Source organism: Neoarius graeffei, chromosome 24 (assembly GCF_027579695.1).
Source record: "Neoarius graeffei isolate fNeoGra1 chromosome 24, fNeoGra1.pri, whole genome shotgun sequence".
Lineage (NCBI taxonomy): Eukaryota > Metazoa > Chordata > Actinopteri > Siluriformes > Ariidae > Neoarius > Neoarius graeffei.
Window position 1 is genome coordinate 15,982,725 of NC_083592.1, and position 22,707 is coordinate 16,005,431.

General features: G+C 41.4%; 1 protein-coding gene across 1 annotated transcript in view; it reads right to left on the bottom strand.

The window, feature by feature from the left end:
* Positions 1–4,081: 4,081 nt before the first annotated feature.
* inpp5jb (inositol polyphosphate-5-phosphatase Jb) overlaps positions 4,082–22,707 on the bottom strand; it is a 66,369-nt gene continuing 47,743 nt past the window's right edge. Inside the window, exons 9-13 of the mRNA XM_060906787.1 lie at positions 22,071–22,269; positions 21,852–21,989; positions 21,134–21,217; positions 20,922–21,026; positions 4,082–7,400 (exon numbers count right to left, since the gene is read on the bottom strand). Of these exons, the coding sequence (XP_060762770.1) occupies positions 7,122–7,400; positions 20,922–21,026; positions 21,134–21,217; positions 21,852–21,989; positions 22,071–22,269 (805 nt within the window). The 3' untranslated portion in view covers positions 4,082–7,121. The remainder of the gene's footprint in view (positions 7,401–20,921; positions 21,027–21,133; positions 21,218–21,851; positions 21,990–22,070; positions 22,270–22,707) is intronic.

The following is a 22,707-nucleotide window of genomic DNA, read 5'->3' on the forward strand; positions in this document are numbered from 1 at the left end:
TACAATACTTTTTTAATTTCCCACCCCTTTTTTAACTACCCCGAAATCCAAACTACATTAATACACTTAATACTTAATACTAGTGAAATTATCTTTCTGCATGGACAGATATGTTTACTTGGTAAGACATCTTGGAGTAAGTTGGTTGCAATCTAGAACTAGGTTTAATAATCTCAGAATTGGTGTCTTGTATTCTTCTAATAGGAAATGCTAGATTGTTTCAACTATATTCAAGATATTTTCACTTGCTAAGGCACCATTTTTTGCACTGCAGAATCAGTGGAGAAGCTGAAGACAAACATTGAGTCCTGGAGGACACTGCCCTTATCCATGATCAGCTGGGTAAATGCAATCAAAATGGTGAGCCTACCTAGGTTTTTATACCTCTTTCAAAACCTGTCCATATATCTAAATGCATCCTTCTTTAAGAAGCTCAACTCTATTATATTGTCCTTTATATGGGGCTACAAATCACACAGGATATCCAAAACTCTGTCTGTGACTGCTGTCTGTCCTGGCTGCTTGTTGGTGGAATGACCTTCTCATTGAGGTCAGAACTGCTGACTTCCTGACCACCTTCAAGCGCAGACTGAAGACTCACCTCTTCAGGCTGCACCTCTCCCCTGGTTCCCTGCCTACTGTGTCACTGTGTATTGGTCTAGACCAATCCAGGCTAGGGTTAGCTGTTTGAGTCTTTTTTTTCTCTATGTATTTGTAATTTGTTGGTTTGTTTCCTTGGCTGTTTGCTGAGTATTGGTACTTCAACAGAATATTACACTAAGCATTGTTCTGTCACTTGTTCAGTTGGCGCTTGAACAAATGTAACAAAACACTGATCAGCTCTGTTCGGATAATCTGTTCCCCTACTTTGAAAACTTCTTTGAGAATCTTGGATGAACCACGTGAAAGCAGATACAACAGACTTTGGATCAAATCTTGGTAGACTTTCTTCTGCCTTAAAATTCCCATTCACCGAAGTTACGATACATTTAAAGCCACTTTGAAAATTTTGGGGTAACATAGTTCCAGCAGGTCCAACAGCTGCCAAGGAGGCAAAAAATTATTTATAATAAGGACAAAAGTGGGGGGCACAGTGGTGTAGTGGTCCGGGTTCGAGCCCCGTGGCCGGCAAGGGCCTTTCTTTGCGGAGTTTGCATGTTCTCCCCGTGTCCGTGTGGGTTTCTTCCGGGTGCTCCGGTTTCCCCCACAGTCCAAAGACATGCAGGTTAGGTTAACTGGTGACTCTAAATTGACTGTAGGTGTGAATGTGAGTGTGAATGGTTGTCTGTGTCTATGTGTCAGCCCTGTGATGACCTGGTGACTTGTCCAGGGTGTACCCTGCCTTTCGCCCGTAGTCAGCTGGGATAGGCCTCCAGCTTGCCTGTGACCCTGTAGAACAGGATAAAGCGGTTAGAGATAATGAGAATGAGATGAGAAGTACAAAAGTGGGGGGCACAGTGGTGTAGTGGTTAGCACTGTTGCCTCACAGCAAGAAGGTTCTGGGTTCGAGCCCAGTGGCCGATGAGGGCCTTTCTGTGTGGAGTTTGCATGTTCTCCCTGTGTCTGCATGGGTTTCCTCCAGGTGCTCTGGTTTCCCCCACAGTCCAAAGACATGCAGGTTAGGCTAATTGTTGGCTCCAAATTGACCGCAGGTGTGAATGTGAGTGTGAATGGTTGTTTGTCTTTATGTGTTAGCCCTGCGATGATCTGACGACTTGTCCAGGGTGTACCCTGCCTCTTGCCCATAGTCAGCTGGGATAGGCTCCAGCTTGCCTGCGACCCTGTACAGAATAAGCAGCTACAGATAATGGGTGGATGGATGGAAGTACAAAAGTGCAAAATACAGTTGTGGCAGCAGGAGTGTGGTCAAGGGCTGGTTTGTGAATGCAAAGCCAGGGAAGGTAACTGGCAAAGTGGAAGCGCCTATTGTGAGTTAATGTGCTCTGTCTTTGTGTTTGTGTGCAGTGAGAGGGAGCAGACAAAAGAGGAAGAGGAGCAGAGAGTCTTCGTCTTCCCCTGGTTGAAGTCATGCCTGTGCATTGATACACGATAATGTATTTAAAGTCAGCTGAAAAGTGTGTTTGGTTTTGAATGGTGTTTTTTAAATAAAACCCCAAAATTTAACCTGATCCCGCCTGCCTGTTATTCAGCGTCCACCTTAATCAGGGAAGTGTTACACTGGTGCCAAAACCCAGGATGCTGAAAGAGAACCGTCACCATGGAGTCCTCCCCATTTAAAGAGCTGGTCCATGCCCTCACTGCCACTCAACAGAACCAGCACCAGGAGCTGGTCGTGATGAGGATGGACCAGGAGCAGCGCTTTGAGGCTCTGCTGCAGGCCCAGCAAGAAAACTGCCAGGCACTCCTGCGCCTCATCACTCCATCAGGTGCACCAGCCCCAGAGTCCACGGGATTCCCCCATGTCACTGTCACAAAAATGGAGCCACATAACAACCTGGAAGCTTTCATGGAGCTCTTCGAGTGAATCGCAGAGGCATGGGGGTGGCTAGATGATCAGCTTCTGACCGGCAAAGCACAGCTCACTGCTCAGCAGCTGCCCGCAGAGAGCCAGCTGATGTATGCGGACCTGAAGCGCACAATCCTCCAGCAAGTCAGCCACTCCCCAGAGCATCATTGGCAATGCTTCCGTGCATTGAAGCTGGAGGAGGTTGGCTGGCCCTTCGCCTATGGCCAGCAGCTGCAGGATGCCTGCTGGTGGTGGTTGAGGGCAGAGGACTGCAACGTCAAGGGAGTCATTGACGCGGTGGTGCTGGAGCAATTTATTGCTTGGCTGCCAAGGGGGACAGCGGAATGGGTCTAGTGCCCCCATCCAGTGTCACCGGATCGTGCCATTGAGCTGGCGGAGGACCATCTGGCAGCGGTTCCAGTGGCAGGCAGACATCTGTCTTCTTCTTTTTCTCCTCCTTCTTCTTCTCCTCTCTCTTTCTCTCTCTCGTTTTGATCCCCCCTCTTGTTCCTTCCCTCCCTCCCGTCCCTTCCCTGCACTGCGGAAGGAGGGGCCAATTCCCCCAAGCCAGCTTCCCTAGTCCATGGTTCCCCTTTCACCTCTTCCCCTTATATTTCTGTGTCTTCCCCGCAGGTGAGTGCTCCTCACCCCAGCAGTGCAGAGGTGAGGGCTGGGCCAGTGTGCTGGTGCTACAGGGAGCTTGGGCACTTCCAGGACCAGCACCAGGCAATGGAGGTGGGGGCAGTGGTCCAGATACCCGACACACCAGAAGCCACCCCGATCGAGCTGGAACGTACCACATATCGGTGAGTATTCAAGGGGGTATGTATCAATGGCTTTGGTGGATTCTGGTTGTAATCAGACCTCCATACATCAAAGCCTGATTCAGTGTGGGGCACTGGGAAATGCACGTTTGGTGAATGTTAAGTGTGTGCATGGTGATATACATAAATTTCCGCTAATGCCCGTCACAGTGCTCGATTCTGATTAGTCAGGTTTTGATTAATTTTCTACAGCAGTATCTCCACTTTATGTTGGGCTGCATCACAACATCTCATCGCTGATTATTATTTTCCTATAACAGCAGACCCAGTGTTTTATTCCTTACTTATTATGTAGAGATGCCAGATACAAATACAGTGTTTTTTCTGAAACCGTGTCAACCCCATATTATGACAACCCCAAGTGCTGAGGAAAAAGTATCACATTTTTGGGGAGATTTCACCTTTTTTTAATCTTGCTGATGGTCCCCAAAATTTTAATGTCCGTCAGCACATTCACTGTTACACATTTGCATGGTGAAATTGCACTGCATCCAGATGAAAGCATTGGCGATCAGGCACTACTTCCTTACATTTATTTTATGTTTTATAAACATTTTGATAATAAAAGGACTAGAATGATTTCACATTGACAAGGATTTATTTTCTTGTGGACACTACTGTTCGACAACATCAGCCAAATGGCTTCCATCACAAATTAACCTTCATCAATTAAATATGCTAAATCTATAAAGTACTATCTCTTAAATTATACTTTAAATAAAATCTTAAATAAGGTTAATTATATAATACATTGCAGAACAAATAGGATCTGATTTAACAAAATACATCAGGTAAGATATACAATTAGATATTTAAAAACAAGAAATACAAGGGCGCGAGTCACATGAAAAAATTTAAAGTACAACAGAAATGAGAACGGAATCATTTTTAAAAGAGGAATCTGGATACTTGTTGCAATTAACAGTGCAAAATAAAAAATATTTTCATTTGACTCACCATATCAATAATGCATTTTTTTAATTTAAATTAAAACCTGCCTATTTATAATGCCTTCAAGACAACCCCCAGCAGAATGACATTCTGCATATAGTACATATAATGACATAAAAATAAAAATTAATACACATAATACATACAATAATCACATTATATAAACATTACTTTCTTTCTTTTTGGCATTGATTGTCTGTTCTAGCCATAGACATAAACAATTTCCATTGATACTAACTCTCCTGCTTATTTAAGCTATTCTGCAGACACAGATCTAAACCTGACCCTTAACCATAATCCTGACCCAAAGCACTCCAACCACAAAACTGATGAAAGCAGGTGAAGTAACTTAGAGACCCAAAGAGATTCATTGTCATGTAAATAAGAAAGAAAGAAAGAAATAATTGAGACACGTTGCTGTATATATATAAATAACTCTCAGCTTATAATAAATCAACAAATACAAGCTGTATAAATATATCCTGTTTTCCTAAGATATTGTCCAATAACAAACATTACAACAGCATTGTTTAGGAGACAGCAATTTTTCTGTTATGCCCTTCAGCAAAAAAGATTCCCAGCCCAAAATGTTTTGCTGCTCTCAGGAGGATGATTGAGAGAGTTTTTACAAGATACAAATACATGTCATTTACCACTTTAACCAGTGCTGTTTCTGTGCTATGATGAGATTGTAAGAGTTTTAAAAACCTACAAATATGATTTTAAATCTGAGTAAATCTGGCAACCACCATTACTATACAGCTAGTCCTGCTTTGAACTAAGTCAGGGGTATCCAACAAACAGCCCAAAAGCTAGGCTCTGCCCAAAAAAAGGTTGTAATCCAGCTCTCCTCATGAATTTAGTTGTGTCCTAAATTAAAAACTTCTTGTGGAGCAGAACTGAATTAAAAGATTAAAAAAAAAACTTTTCCACTAAGACCAACTTATTCCACTAAGAGGCAAAATAGAGGAATAAGCTCAGGGCCATGAAATCAGCCACTGACAAAATTTGCTAATGATGTAATTCTTCATTAGCAATTTCAAAATTTGATGCTATAACCATGTCTCTTTCCAAAATAATGCTTCACTGAAGTCTGAAATCTGCTCATTTGGTGAACATTGGTCTACTAAAATAATTTTTTGGTCCGATCCACTTGATATTGGACTGAGTGTAACGTACTGTAGATCATTACCTCAAGCAGGTTTGGCTCATCCAACTACAGTATAACACTGTTGTGTGAGGATGGCTTTGATTATTTTGCTTTTTCAAATATATTGTTATAGTAGTTCAAAATGGAAAAATATAAAAAGCACAAAACTATACAAAACACTTTAAGGGTTGATTACAATTTCACACAGCTTTGAATGTTGCTTTTTCACATCGTTGCAGTATTAAAAGGAATCTGACAGCACAATATGCTTGCATGACATACAGTCACACACATATAAACATGTAAACACGTACACACTCTTACACTTATATAGCACACTGTGTAAAGTAGTTCTGCTGGTCCTAAATGGTACACTGAGAGTCACCATCTACTTGACTACAGCTACTGAAAACAGCACTGTGAACTAGCAAGAGAGAGAAAGGAGATCTTTGCCACACAGGACAAATCCTAGAAAATACCAGACAACAATCACAGAATCCCCACAGTTATAAATACATCAGTGATGTTGTACTCTGTGATACTTAAGATCAACTCTAACCAGGCACAAAAAAGTTTGTCACATTCTTCCACAAATCTAACTAGAATAACTCCATCATTGTTGTATGAGTCATTCACAAAGTATGAATATACTCTTGCTAATGTGCTTGTTATTTTGTTTTTGTTTTTTCAGTCATGCTCACAATTAAAACTTTCTCAACTTGGTTCCCTATTATACAATCTATATTAAGCTGAAATTTTGCACAGTGCCCTTTAAATCAGCAATCAGCAAAGGCATCACTTTTCTTTTAGCGTTGGATTCTTCAGCAAGGGGAAGAACATGACTTCAGAGTTTTCTGTCAAAGCTTGACTTTGGCATCTACTGTAACATGAACAGCAAAGCAATAACTTTACAAGTGATGAATGACATGATTCCAGTGATGCAAAATCCATGTGGGAGAGTCAGTGAGTGCACAGAAGGACCTGTATCCTTCACAGTGAACATAATCACGTTCTGCTATGGTTACTATGGTTGCTATAATGGAAATAAATCTGGCTCAACCTTGCCTGACATACAGCATATGATGAAAGAGCAGATCTCTACACTGAAAGTAAACTTCAAACATCTTGTGAATACAAGAAACAAATGCCCCAGATGAGTCCTGACAGTTTAGTAATAGGAAATAGAAAGCATTTCCAAGAACTGGCTGATGTGTGGTACTACGAAAGTACTCTCATCAGTAGTCCAGTGATCAGCAAAGGCATTTAATCAGCAAAAAAAAAAATCTCCCGAAAACCTGGCAGTTTCATAGACTGTGAAAAAAGACTGATGCCTCAACAAACACCACTGCAGAGCAAAACAACAAAGGCTAAATCCTCATTATGTATGAGGATATAAAATATTTTTAATAGAACTTTTGTGCTTTGCTCTTTCTTAAAGTCCCAGAATTGAACCATTCTGCTTGTAGCTGATTCAAATTGCGGGAAAGAAAAAGTGGAGAATGTCGAATAGCATGAATTCAGGTTACTGCAAAACAGACAAAGACTTTAATTCAGTCCAACTTCCTAACTCCTCAGAGAGAGCTACTAAAAGCCTTACTCTGTCCTGCCATATATACAAGACTCCAAGTAACAAACAACGTCACGATACAGGAAAAGCACAAGTGAGAATCCTTCAGCTCCTGCATTACTGTACATCTGCATGCCAGCTCTGGCATCTCAGTATGCTTATTTAGGGCACTTGTAGCTTTCCGCTGTTTGTCCCTGAGTTTGAATCTCGATCATCAGAGGAGTTACTCGTTTTAACAGGACTGCCACCCTTTGAGCTGGAAGCAGAATGGGATGAGTCCTGTCCGGAACAGGGTTTGTGGAAGTTTCCCTCTTGTCCAGTGGGTGTGATGCTGCGACTACTGTTACTGCTGCTGCTGCCTTTCTTGACCTCGTCCTCGGAGGTAAAATCTGAGCTGTCAGAGGGACTGAGATCAGCCGTGCTGGATGAGGGCAACTGAATCTGCAAAAGCATTAAAAGGGCAAATTAAAAACACTCCTGTAAGGTTTGCCTGTGAGGATTTTCATTCATCCAGGTTACTATAAATGTCTAGTCTAATACTTTATAATCAATGTGCTATAATCATTTAACATTTACTAAATGACTCCATCACTTGTTCAGTTCTTTGATGAATGTTGATGTGACGTCAATAAAAATTACATTATTGTCATGCAAGATTATGAAACAAAGTCACTAAATTAACAGATTATCAATTTAATTAATTTTTTTTCAATTATTAGTTATGCGATGATTTTTTACATGAGGTGCAATCCAAAAGTTCTGGGACTGTTCCTGTTGTGAATGAATGGAGTAACTCTCATGAGTCAGTGTGCCGTATGACACTGCAGTGTCAACATCGTGACCTGTGTTACACACATTTTTGTGACAATATACATGTACACATTTGTGATTTGCACAATGTGCAAGCATTCGCTATCAGCAACGGAGACCCTTGAAATGCTTCAGAAAGCCGGCGGTAATGAAGCAATGAGCTGGGCAAGGGGTTTCGAGTGCCATTCGTGTTTCAAGAGGGGCAGGATGCCACTGGAGGATGACTTTCTTCCCCTCTTGATACACAAATGCCACTCAAAACACCTCACCCAGCTCATTGCTTCATTACCATAAGCTTGCTGAAGCATTTCCAAGGTCTCTGTTGCTGATTCCCCAGGTTTGACACAGAATTTTATGTTTGCTCTCTGGTCAAGATCTAAAATTACAAATGCACACTTGCAAGTTGTCACAAAAACGCATGTAACACAGGTCCCAATGTTGATAGCGTGACGTCATGCAGCATACTAACTCATGAGAGTTATTATTTGCTTCTGCTGCACACGCATGACCTTGCTACGCTCCATTCGTTCGCAACAGGCACAATCCTAGAACTTTTTGATTGTACTTTGTATACATTATATGGCCAAAAGTATGTGGACACCTGATCATCACACCTCAAACTGGTTCTTCCTCAAACTGTTGCCCATATTTTGAAACACACAATTGTATAGAATGTCTTTGTATGCTGTTTCTCTTCACTGGAACTATGAGGCCCAAACCTGTTCCAGCATCACAATGTCCCTGTGCACAAAGTGAGCTCCATGAAGATATGATTTGTCAAGCCTGAAGTGGAAGAACTCGAGTGTCCTGAAAAGAGCCCTGACCTCAACCCCAATGGAACACCGACTGCACCCCAGGCCTCCTCACCCAACATCAGTGCCTGACCTCACTAATGCTCTTGTAGCTGAATAAACAAATCCCCACAGCCACACCCCAAAATCTAGTGGAAACCCTTCCCAGAAGAGTGGAGCTTATTATAAGAGTAAATGGGGAATAAACCTGGAAAGGGATGTTTAACAAGCACATATATTTGTGATGGTCAGGTGTCCAAATACTTTTGGCCACATAGTGTATGTGAACAGTTGAGAAAAAACTACTGCATGCTGCTGTGGCTGAATTCGAGCAAACAGCCAAAACAGACAAAAAAAAAAAAGGTTTTCCCCAAATTATTTTTTTTTCCTGCTGACAACATACTTTGTCACTTTAGCTTTAAGAAACCAGAAATGTATTTGACCAAACTGATATGTAAATGTTTTTATTTATTCATGAATCTTGCCTAGGCTATCTTCCTGCAAAGATCATGTTGGATAAGAAGCTAGTTTAACAAACCCAGTTGTAAAAAAAAAAAGAAAGCTAATTAAGCTAAAGCCCCTTTCATGTACGATATCCGTTATTATATGAGATCAAAACAACACGGAATAGATAAGAAATTCTATTCCCACTCAGTCTTCCATAATGGAAAAGTTACGGATATCGTGTATTCCCCCCGACTGTATTTAACGGAATGCTACAGAGCGCCAACCATGCAAGACTGGATAGATTAGATTAGATTAGATTAGATTAGATTAGATTAGATTAGATTAGATTAGATTAGATAAAACTTTATTGATCCCTTTGGGAGGGTTCCCTCAGGGAAATTAAGATTCCAGCAGCATCATTACAGATAAACAGAGAAAAGAAATAGAGGAAAACTTCTAGATAAATTAAAATAAATTAAGTATTTACATATACAAACATAAAAAGAATAAGATATGGGGAAGAGAGGCAGGAGAGATATTGCACATTGTCCAGTATTGCTTATTGTTAGGCTAGGCTACTGCTCCTTCCCATCCTCTGTCCTCCTGTTACCCCTCCTCCCCCCCAGAGAGGAGTTGTACAGTCTGATGGCATGAGGGACATAGGAGTTTTTGAGTCTGTTCGTCCTGCACTTGGATATGGATGCAAAGGCAATTTCAACATTTTTTTTCTTATCCAGTGTGACTGCCATATCCACTGACTCAAGCATGACCCCTCAAACTACACATCCACAGTGCAATGCGTCATGATGCAAACAGCATTAACTGTGCACACCTGCTTTCTCTTTCTTCACTTATTATTCGCCTGATTTAAATCCCAGCTTCTGTTAGTTTGTTTTGCGTTTGTTTTTATTTTCCATGCTGATGTGCGTTGTGTTCCTCACTTCTACTCTTGTGTTTTCATGCCCGGTGTTTTTGCTGCTTTGCATATCCTGTGTAAATAAAAGGTTTTTGCACTTGCATCTGTCTCTGCATATTAACCATGATAAAAATATTAAGTGAAAATGTCAGAATCAAGAGACAGAGAAAGAGAGAGACCACATTCATTAAAGTATATTATTTTATTTTATTATTAGTTACTGTTATTGCTAGGGGCAGCATGGAAGTGTAGTGGTTATCACTGTTACCTCACAGCAAGAAGATTCCGGGTTCTAACCTCACGGCTGACTGGGGCCTTCTTGTGTGGAGTTTGCATGTTCTCTCCATGTCTGCGTGGGTTTTCTCCCACAGTCCAAAGACATGCAGATTAATTCAATTGGCTACTCTAAATTGCCCATAGGTGTGTATGTGTACCCTGTGATCAGATGAGGGTTTGGGTCCCTCTGGTGTGCTATAATCGCCCAAGAGAATTCATGGAAGCTCATTGTGAAATTTGCAGAACGGCTTCCTGGATCACTGACCCTCAACTATGGTGGCATAGTGACAGACTGTTGTTGCTGTTATATTGTGTGTAGTTTATAAATGAAATTTTATCATCAGGTATGTATGTACATGAAAAAAACAACCTTTATATATCATTTGTTCCTATTCATGGCTCTCTGCATTAGATCTTGGAATGTATCCCCCACGAATACAGCAGTCCCACTGTATCTGCCGATGTTTTCTTTGCTTGTTGTTTTGAGGTTGCTGCCAGTTCTTTTACACAGAGGTAGTATGAATAGTGCTGTCATAATATCACTCTATCATCTTTTATGTCACCACCAGCAACTGGTGGTGACTGGTCAGAGCATGTAAATCTGACAGTTCCAATTCCCACTGGATCCGTATCAAAAGATTTCCATAAATGTTCTGATGTTGACAGGAGGTTGATTTAACTTTTCAACTTCAATTGTTTTACTCCCATTCCCACCATGGCCGTAGCCAGCTATGAGGCCACCGAAGTCCAGACCTCGGTCATTTTAAAGAGCTGAAAATACATGTGTATGCTAAATATTCAACTGGATAAAAAAATAAAGAATAACATTAAAACGTCTCTGCAAAAAGTGCATTGTTAATTATGTTAAACGTTGATTCTGTCTCCTGTGTCTGTTTCGTACATGCAGCTCGGAGACCAAGAACACAAAACCGAATGAGCGCGCGACTCGGGGGAGGAACGCAGTGCAGTAGACACGGTTTTTTTCATGGTAACCATCAGTGCACTTTCATGAAGCTGTTAAATTTACATTTTCGAAGCAGCACTGTTGAAGCCTACCTTGATTGTGATTTTAAAAAGAAATCATTCGATAAGCCAAAGCAGTAGAGTGGAAAGTTTCAAGTTTCAAGCCTTGGATAACTTTGCCTTGTGATATTAGAGAGGGTAAGAGAATCTTGGTGGGATTGGGTCCTCTGCATCTGTATCTTGCGTGCGTGGGAGAGCAAGAACAGAAAAAAAACAACAAGATAGGGCAGGCTATGAGAGTGTGCGACAATGACAGATTGACAGGCCTAGCAATGATGCATGTGCATCAGAAAGTGGAAGTGGACCAGGAGAAAGTCCTTAGACAGTGGGATGCCTCTGGTCACAGGAGGATTCAGCTAGCCTTTGATGAAAGAGGTTGTTGTTGAGATTTGTAAACCAATTTTCTGTGGTGCCATTTGCACTAATAATCACTTATTTCTGCCTAAATATTCTTTTTATTTTGTCATTTCAGTATGCTGAAGAAACCAGGAATCTGGGACTCTGACACACACACACACACACACACAGTTGATAAGGCAAACTGTTCAACAAGTTTAAAGTTACCCCTACTCTTTATTCAAACATGGTGGTGTATACTGATTTTTTTTTGTGTGTAGGTGTAACGGATGCCAGATTGTTAATGTATCTTAGTTCCATAGGCTACATGGTTAGGGTATCTTTTGTCCTCATTGCTTGGGCCAGATCAAACCATTAAACAAGCTTAAATTATTATTACTCTTGCCACATACATGATTTTTTTTTTTTCAAAACTGGTGATATTCAGTTCAAACAAGTAATTTCAGGAATTCAGGCACGGTGGTGTAGTGGTTAGCGCTGTCGCCTCATAGCAAGAAGGTCCTGGGTTCGAGCCCCGGGGCCGGCGAGGGCCTTTCTGTGTGGAGTTTGCATGTTGTCCGCGTGGGTTTCCTCCGGGTGCTCTGGTTTCCCCCACAGTCCAAAGACATGCAGGTTAGGTTAACTGGTGACTCTAAATTGACCGTAGGTGTGAATGGTTGTTTGTGTCTATGTGTCGGCCCTGTGATGACCTGGCGACTTGTCCAGGGTGTACCCCGCCTTTTGCCCGTAGTCAGCTGGGATAGGCTCCAGCTTGCCTGCGACCCTGTAGAAGGATAAAGCGGCTACAGATAATGAGAGAGAGAGAGAGATCTCTTGTGTGACGTGTAATTCATCCCTCTCATTTAAATATGTCGAAAATTTTTTGGCACATGCTTTGCATGCGCATCACGGACCTCAATAATTTTAAAATGCTGGCTACAGCCCTGATTCCCACAGAACATTATTACAGCAAAATAATGGAAAATTTACCGTTTTCACTGAGAATGGGACTCACAGATTTTTTCACATAGTAAATGTCACACTTTAATTAGGTTTTAGTGATGTGCATGCCATACAGTGTCTTGCAAAAATATTCATCCCCCTTGGTGTTTGTCCTGTTTTGCCGCATTATAAGCTGGAATGAAAATGGATTTTGGGGGGGTTAGCAACATTTGATTTACACAACATGCCTACAATTTTAAGGTGAAAATTGTTATTTTATTGTGACACAAACAATAATTAAGACAAAAAAACAGAAATCTGGAGTGTGCATAGGTATTCACCTCCAAAGTCAATATTTTGTAGAACCACCATTTGCTGCAATTACAGCTGCAAGTCTTTTTTGCCCGTTCCTCAAGACAAAACTGCTCCAGCTCCTTTAAGTTAGATGGGTTGTGTTGGTATACAGCAATCTTCAAGTTATGCCACAGATTCTCAGTTGGATTGAGGTCTGGGCTTTGATTAGGCCATTCCAAGACATTTAAATGTTTCCCTTTAAACCACTCCAGTGTAGCTTTAGCAGTATGTTTAGGGTTATTGTCCTGCTAGACCGTGAACTTTCGTCCCAGTCTCAAACCTCTGGCTGACTCAAACAGGTTTTCCTATAGGTCAGAATTGCCCTATATTTAGTGCCATCCATCTTTCCTTCTGTCCTGACCAGCTTTCCTGTCCCTGCAGATGAAAAACATCCCCACAGCATGATACTGCCACCACCATGCTTCACTTCAGGAATGGTGTTCTCAGGGTGTTGGGTTTGCGCCACACATGGCGTTTCCCATGATGGTCAAAAAGATACATTTTAGTCTCATTTGACCAGAGAATCTTCTTCCATGTATTTGGGGAGTCTGCCACATGCTGTTGGGCAAACTCCAAAAGTGTTTTCTTAAGCAATTACTTTTTTCTAGCCACTCTTTCATAAAGCCCCATTCTGTGGCGTGTACGGCTTAAAGTGGTCCTATGGACAGATACTCCCATCTTCGCTGTGGATCTTTGCAGCTCCTTCAATGTTATCTTTGGTGTCTTTGTTGCATCTCTGATTAATGCCCTCCTTGCCCAGTCTGTGAGTTTTGGTGGGTGGCCTTCTCTTGTCAGGTTTGTAAGTAAGTAAGTATGCCCTTTATTATCCCACAATGGGGAAATTCATGTGTCGCAGCAGTACATCACACAATCAACATGTATCCAAGGATAGACAACATACGTCCAAACACAGGACCCAAGTTAAAACTAAAAGGATATATACAAGATAGATACAAAAGGGGGGATGTTATGAAAGTAAAAGTGTTGTTACTAATCGACTAAATAAATAAATAAATACATAGATAAGAAGTTAAAAGTACACAGACAGTGCAGTCATATAGCAGCATAAGAGGGGATAAAAAATCCTAGCAGCACAAGATCATCATCATCTTCATCACCCTCATCACAAACCCCCTCACCCCTACCACCCAACCCCCCCCCACAGCATCATCATCACCATGGCTACCGCAGAGAGTTGTTAAACAGTCTAACCGCAGAGGGAAGAAAAGACCTGCGGTACCTCTCAGTCTTACAATGTGGGTGGATAAGCCTGCTGCTGCTCAGTGGGCTCTCCAGGGCTGCCATTGCTCCATGCAAGGGGTGGTGGACATTACCCAGGATTGATGACAGTTTTGTCATCATCCTCCTGTCCCCCACCATTTCCACAGGGTCAAGGCCACAGCCCAGGACAGAGCCAGCTCTCTTGACCAGTTTGTTTAATTTCTTTGCCTCTGCCACTGTGATGCTACTACACCAACACACGTTATCTCGTTATCACGAATACGCCTGAGAAGATTAGAATTCGAGAAATCTTGTCTCCTGAGGATGGAGGTATTCTCACGGACCATGCCATTATACTCTTTGATTTGCTGGCATTGGTTCCTCGAGCGCTCAAGCATAAGCGATTTGTTTATGACTATCGCAATGCTGACTTCATTGGCCTTCGTTCTTATTTACAACAGACCGCGGTCCTGTCCAACACCATCTCTGAAAAAGAAAACATCAATGATGACTGGATTAGCTGGAAGTCTGCATTTCAAGCAGCTGTCAAGCAGTTTGTTCCATCTAAAAAGATCAGAGGCAGGAATAGTCCTCCTTGGATATCTGGTGAGATTCTTCATGCCATCAAGAAGAAAGCACGCATTCGTCGTCAATTTATTCGTTCTCGCACTGACCATTTAAAGGAAAAGTTCAAACGACAGCGCTCAGTGGTAAAACATCTTCTAAAGGAGAGCAGAGATCAGTTCTTTGGCTCTCTAGACAGGGAACTAAAGAACAATCCTAAACGATTTTGGTCACTCCTGAAGCTGAAATCCAAGTCAAGCAACTTCCCGCAAACAATGTCAATGGCTTCTGATAATAACACTAGAATCAAGGCAAACGACCCAGATGATATTGCTAACCTGTTCAACCGTTACTTCACTTCTGTCTTTACTACAGACCATGGTACGAGCATCATGGATGATCTACTGCCTGATGATACCGATGAATCTTTACTTACATCCTCAGGAACTCTGACGTTCACTAAGGAAACGGTAGAAGCATCACTTAAGAAACTTGATCCGTCCAAAGCTTTAGGTCCTGATGGTATACCTGCTCGACTCCTGAAAGAAACAGCCATTCAGGTTGCCCCCTCTTTGTGTGCTCTATTTAACAAATCGCTCAGTCTCGGCATCGTACCAGATGACTGGAAACTAGCTAATGTAGTTCCCGTGTTCAAAAAAGGAGAGAAAGACCATATGGAGAACTATCGACCAATCTCATTATTATCTCTGGTTTCCAAAGTCATGGAGCGTTGCGTTTTCACCACCATAAAAGATCAGACAACAAGCCTTATCAGCACTGTGCAGCATGGATTCGTACCTGGTAGGTCTTGTACGACTCAGCTCATTGAAGTTCTTGATCACATTGGAAGCTTGCTTGACCGAGGAAACCAGATTGATGTAATATATTTGGACATGTCCAAAGCCTTTGATAAAGTTTCTCACCGTCAACTAATCAACAAACTCTATCAATATGGTTTTAGGGGTAATATCCTAAACTGGTTTCAGTCTTATCTGCACGACCGTAAACAACGAGTCACGGTACTTGGCGCTACTTCTATTCCTTTATCAGTTACATCAGGTGTCCCTCAAGGTTCAATCCTTGGTCCAATGCTGTTTCTTCTGTACGTCAATGACTTGCCAGAGACAGTATCATCTTCTAGAGTAGCTACATTTGCGGATGACACTAAGCTGTTTAAAGCAATTTCAAACATGACAGATTCTTCCTCTCTGCAGAAAGACCTTGAAGATTTGGGCCAGTGGTCTCTGTCATCTGGACTAAAATTTAATGAAAGCAAGTGTAAAGTTCAAACTATCAGTAGAAAAAAGAATAATGTTTTTCATCCCTATTTAATGAATAATATCCATCTCAAACGAACCAAAGAAGAACGCGACCTTGGAGTGTGGATTACTTCTGACCTCTCATGGAAAAAGCAAGTACTCACACAGTGTGCAAAAGCTAATCAGCTGTTGGGCTATGTTAGACGGTCTACAAAATGTTTAAATTCTCAATGTTCAAGACGTACCATTTACCTCACCATCATACGCCCGCATTTAGGGTATGCGACGCAGGTATGGGCTCCTCAGTCTGTAGAACTCATCAGACGAACTGAACTGGTTCAAAGACGGGCTACAAAATACATCCTTGGTTTGCCATACATCTGTGATATTAACTACAAGGAAAGATTATTAAGAACAGAACTACTTCCTTTATGTTACTGGCACGAGTATCTTGACATGGTACTATTTTATAAGCTTGTCACTGGGATAGCTAAGATTGATCCCAAAGTCACACCATCGGTAATCAGTCCAAGAAAAAGGACAAGAAACCAAGGTTCAGCTGAAATCCTGTTTAAACAACCATTTTGCAGAACCTCCACATACCAGAAGTCATTTTTGATAAGAACGACAAGAATTTGGAATTCACTTCCGCAAGAAACTCGTCAACTCAAAGTATCACTGTCTTCCTACAAGTCGCTCCTCTTACAGTACTACACACTATCCTTACAGTCTACTTATGATCCAGATGACCTACGCTCATGGAGAACAATATGTGTGAAGTGCAATTCTGCACGAAGTCTTCATAAGCCTTTGACTTGTTGTTTTTAAATATTTTAGAATTAATTAAGACGTTTTTGTTATATTTTCACTTTATAGAAGGGTCTGCAGTAAATGGCTCAGCTGTTGCGGATTCCCTGCCTTAGTTTTTTTTTTTTTTTTTTTTTTGTTATTGTTGTTGTTGATATTATGCTTTTACATAATTTAATTATTCTAAGGCAAAGTTAAATAAAAAAAAAAAAAAAAAAAACACCACACCATACATGACAACAGATGCGACAACAGAGTCATAGAAGGTCCTCAGAAGGGTGTCCTGCACCCCAAAAGACCTCAGCCTCTGTAGCAGGTGGAGTCTGCTCTGACTCCACTTGTAGTGGTGACATATTCTTTCCATTTTGCTATAATGGATTTAATGGTGCTTCCTGGGACATTCAAAGTTTGGGATATTTTTTTATAATCCAACCCTGATCTATACTTCTCCACAACTTTGTTGCTGACCTGTTTGGAGTGCTCCTTGGTTTTCATGTTGCTTGCTTAGTAGTGTTGCAGAGTCAGGGTCCTTCCAGAACAGGTTGATTTATGTAGACATCATGTGACCGATCATGTGATACTTTGCTTGAACATAGGTGGATCTTAATCAACTAATTATGTGACTTATGAAGTGAATTGGTTGGACCAGCTCTTATTTAGGGGTTTCATACGAAAGGGGGTGAATAGTTGTGCACACTCCAGATTTCTGTTTTTTTCATCTTAATTATTATTTGTGTCACAACAGAACAACACTATGCACCTTTAAAGCGGTAGTCATGCTGTGTAAATCAAATTGTGCTAACCCTCCAAAATATATTTTAATTCCAGCTTGTAATGCAACAAAACAGGACAAACACCAAGGGGGATGAATACTTTTGCAAAACACTGTAGTGCAACAGACATAAGCCGAATAAATTTGATCTGTAATGAGATACTGGGTGTCAAAACACCCAAAATACTCCTGCACTGGAGTTTTTAAACTGAAATTATAATTTAAACTTAAATTAAATCTTTAAACACAATTGTCTCCTTTTTAATTTTAGACAGTAACCAGATTTAAAACGCTTTAACATTTATTCTGGTTGAGACACTGTGACGTCAGCGGGCCTACACCCTACACGCACCAGCAGGCAAGAGCTCCTCATCAGGCTGCCACAGATACATCAGTTTTCACCATGATAGTGAGGCAACTATTCTCTTTTCATTCCGCATGTTATAATTGATGAGCCACACCATGAAGCTACGGGAAAGGGTATTGGAGGCGAGATTGAGAAGAGAGGTAGCAATCTGTGAACAGTAGTACGGGTTTATGCCAAGGAAGAGCACATTGGATGCAATTTTTGCTTTAAGAATGTTAATGGAGAAGTACAGAGAAGGCCAGAGAAAGCTATATTGTGTGTTTGTAGACCTGGAGAAGGCATACGATAGAGTGCTGAGAGAGGAGTTATGGTATTGTATGAGAAAGAGTGGAGTGAATGAGAAGTATATTAGAGTGGTGCAAGACATATATGAGAACAGTGAAACAGCAGTGAGGTGTGCAGTTGGAACAACTCAATGGTTCAAGGTGAAGGTGGGACTTCATCAAGGATCTGCTTTGAGTCCTTTTTTGTTTGCCATAGTGATGGATAGCTTGACGGACGAAGTGAGGCAAGAGTCACCATGGAACATAATGTTTGCGGATGATATTGTGATATGTGGTGAAAGCAGAAAGGAGGTTGAGTTGGGTTTGGAGAGATGCATTGGAACGAAGAGGAATGAAGGTGAGCAGGAGCAAAACAGAATACACGTGCATCAGTGAGAATGGGGATGAGAGTGTAGTGAAGATGCAAGGAGCAGACGTAAAGAAAGTTAGTGAATTCAAGTACCTGGGGTCAACTGTGCAGGAAAATGGGGGCTGCGATAGTGAGGTGAGAGAGTGAGTGCAGGCAGGGTGGAGCAGTTGGAGAAGGATTTCAGGAGTCATTTGTGATAGGAAAGTCCCAGCAAAAGTGAAAGGTAAGATGTATAAGACAGTAGTGAGACCAGCTGTGATGTATGGATTGGAGACAGTACCCTTAATGAAGAGACAGGAGGCAAAGTTGGAGGTGGCGGAATTGAGGATGCTAAGGTTTGTGATGGGAGTGACAAGGTTGGACAGGACAAGGAACAAGCACATCAGAGAGACAGCACATGTAGAGAGCTTGGGAATTAAGCTAAGAGAGATGAGACTGAGATGGTATGGGCACATCCTGAGAAGAGATGCAGAGCATGTTGGAAGGAGAATGTTGAGGATGGAGCTGCCAGGCACACGAAAACGAGGAAGGCCAAAGAGGAGATATAGTGGGGCAAAAAAGTATTTAGTCAGTCACCAATTGTGCAAGTTCTCCCACTTAAAAAGATGAGAGAGGCCTGTAATTTTCATCATAGGTACACTTCAACTATGAGAGACAAAATGAGAAAAAAAAATCCAGAAAATCACATTGTCTGATTTTTAAAGAATTTATTTGCAAATTATGGTGGAAAATAAGTATTTGGTCAATAACAAAAGTTCATCTCAATACTTTGTTATATACCCTTTGTTGGCAATGACAGAGGTCAAACGTTTTCTGTAAGTCTTCACAAGGTTTTCACACACTGTTGCTGGTATTTTGGCCCATTCCTCCATGCAGATCTCCTCTAGAGCAGTGATGTTTTGGGGCTGTCACTGGGCAACATGGACTTTCAACTCCCTCCAAAGATTTTCTATGGGGTTGAGATCTGGAGACTGGCTAGGCCACTCCAGGACCTTGAAATGCTTCTTACGAAGCCACTCCTTCATTGCCCGGGCGGTGTGTTTGGGATCATTGTCATGCTGAAAGACCCAGCCACGTTTCATCTTCAATGCCCTTGCTGATGGAAGGAGGTTTTCACTCAAAATCTCACGATACATGGCCCCATTCATTCTTTCCTTTACATGGATCAGTCGTCCTGGTCTCTTTGCAGAAAAACAGCCCCAAAGCATGATGTTTCCACCCCCATGCTTCACAGTAGGTATGGTGTTCTTTGGATGCAACTCAGCATTCTTTCTCCTCCAAACACGACAAGTTGAGTTTTTACCAAAAAGTTATATTTTGGTTTCATCTGACCATATGACATTCTCCCAATCCTCTTCTGGATCATCCAAATACTCTCTAGCAAACTTCAGACGGGCCTGGACATGTACTGGCTTAAGCAGGGGGACACGTCTGGCACTGCAGGATTTGAGTCCCTGGCGGCGTTGTGTGTTACTGATGGTAGCCTTTGTTACTTTGGTCCCAGCTCTCTGCAGGTCATTCACTAGGTCCCCCCATGTGGTTCTGGGATTTTTGCTCACCGTTCTTGTGATCATTTTGACCCCATGGGGTGAGATCTTGCATGGAGCCCCAGATCGAGGGAGATTATCAGTGGTCTTTTATGTCTTCCATTTTCTAATAATTGCTCCCACAGTTGATTTCTTCACACCAAGCTGCGTACCTATTGCAGATTCAGTCTTCCCAGCCTGGTGCAGGTCTACAATTTTGTTTCTGGTGTCCTTTGACAGCTCTTTGGTCTTGGCCATAGTGGAGTTTGGAGTGTGACTGTTTGAGGTTGTGGACAGGTGTCTTTTATACTGATAATGAGTTCAAACAGGTGCCATTAATACAGGTAACGCATGGAGGACAGAGGAGCCTCTTAAAGAAGAAGTTACAGGTCTGTGAGAGCCAGAAATCTTGCTTGTTTGTAGGTGACCAAATACTTATTTTACAGAGGACTTTACCAATTAATTCATTAAAAATCCTACAATGTGATTTCCTGGATTCTTTCCCCCCATTCTGTCTCTCATAGTTGAAGTGTACCTATGATGAAAATTACAGGCCTCTCTCATCTTTTTAAGTGGGAGAACTTGCACAATTGGTGGCTGACTAAATACTTTTTTGCCCCACTGTACATGGATGTGGTGAGAGAGGACATGAAAGTGGCAGGTGTGGTAGAGAAGGATGTGGAAGACAGGGAGCAATGGAGATGAAAGATCCGCTGTGGTGACCCCTAATCAGGAGCAGCCAGAAGAAGAAGAAGTGAGGCAACTATTCTGCATAAACAACATTTAACTGACATAATGCTTTTAAAGAAATAATTCCCATTTACTATACATAAACATATTCTTTATACATTTATATAACTCATTATTACATGAGATCTTTTGAAAAGTTTTTTTTCATTTTTCAGTAAGAATAATTACCTGGAATGGCTCAGTAACACCCACGATAGAGTTCATGTTGTTGCTATAGTAACCCAAAATGTAGTCACCAGACTCCTTTGGCAACTCCTCTTCTGCAAAGGTAACCTGCACAGGTGGGAAGTTGCAACACCATTGCTGTATTTTCATTCTTCACTGAAACAAAGATCTACATCTAGATCATGTTGGTATGTGTTTATTGTTTCATGCCTTACATGGTGCTCCTGTCTCAGGTAATCTGACTCCTCCTGTTTAGCCCAAGTGTAACTCACATAGTCTTTATGATGTTTAAATCCAACCTGGAAAAAAATGGATTGCATAAAAAGCAAAGTTTATAATAAAATGCTGTGCTAATATTTTACTTTTCATTCACTGTATGAGAAATATACACATTACAAAGGCATTTGGCCAATTTGCCACATCTCCAGTTTATCATAATTCAATGATTACTGGTTGGCTTATGTTATTAATTTTGCCTTCCCAGGTGTTGTCACTGATATCCAAATGGAAACTATATTGCTGAAAGCTAAGAAAACGTTCTCAGACGTTCTTGTATCACATTATGTGATCTTTATCTAGATGTCGATCTTTAGGTCATGGGGGAAACCTGGCCTAAAGAAGCAGTTTTAGGACCAACAGGTCACTGGTTTGATTCCTTGGACTAGCAGGAATGGCTGAAGTGCTCTTAAGCAAGGCACCTAACCCCGGGCTGCTCTAGGTATGCTGTATGTTGCTCTGGACAAGAGATGTCTGCTAAATGCCTGTAATGTAATGTAATTATGGATCCATGCTCTATTTATATAGCACATTTCCCCATTAAGTATGTTAAACACAGCTTCAAAAAGATATAAAAACAGAAAAAGTCTGATTTTTATTTGTAAAGTATACATATATATAAATGTGGTGAAATAATTTCCCCTTAAGACAAAGTACCTTGTAAAGTCCAATCCAATCCCATGAACTTCTGGAGTAATTGGGCGTCATTTTAAATTTGGCCACAGCATCAGTCACTTCCCTCCATTCATCCTCTACCATGAGCGTTACCAAAGGGATATCCACCTTATATGGGAACTGTGGAGATCAGTGGATATTACAGTGAACGACATTTGTGAGAGAATGAACCCCAGCTTTCCTTATCGACCTCAGCTTTACCTGCAAGGTGAAGATGGAGGAGACGGGCTTGTGGTCGCTGACAGTGTACTCCATGTGACTGCGGTAGAAGTGCTGTGCAACTCGAGTGCCGCTGGTGAGGCCTGACACTGAGCTACGCTTGGGCACATTGCTAGCTGGAGCCATTGGCCTCATACGCCACAGAATGCGATCAGTCCATGCTGGCTTACGCTTTTTCCCACTAGGAAAAAAATATGAAATGATGGACTTAGGAGAAGATGATTTCAGGAGAAATGGCTAAGATATCAAAGCAAATGCAGAAAAATAAAAGTGATTAATTTGCTATTCTGCATATTTGCCTGAAGTGCTTCTTCAGAGCCAACCAAAACAAATTTCTAATGTTCATGTTTCCTTAGCTGGAAGGCTCTTAAATATTTGCAGCCTCTCCATCAAACAAGGGACGTGCAGATGAAAAGAGAGCCACTTTTCTAAAAATGCCTCCTGTAGAACTGCAAAACTAAATAATATAACGTCAAGAATACTGGTTGGATACCAGAAGTTGCAGATATGTAGTATAACAAATGTAGGTTTCATCAGGAACCTTAAGGGGAACCAGACTCAAAATGAAAGCCATCATCCTCTTCTGGGTGACACTGGATAGTGCAGTATAAATCATTAC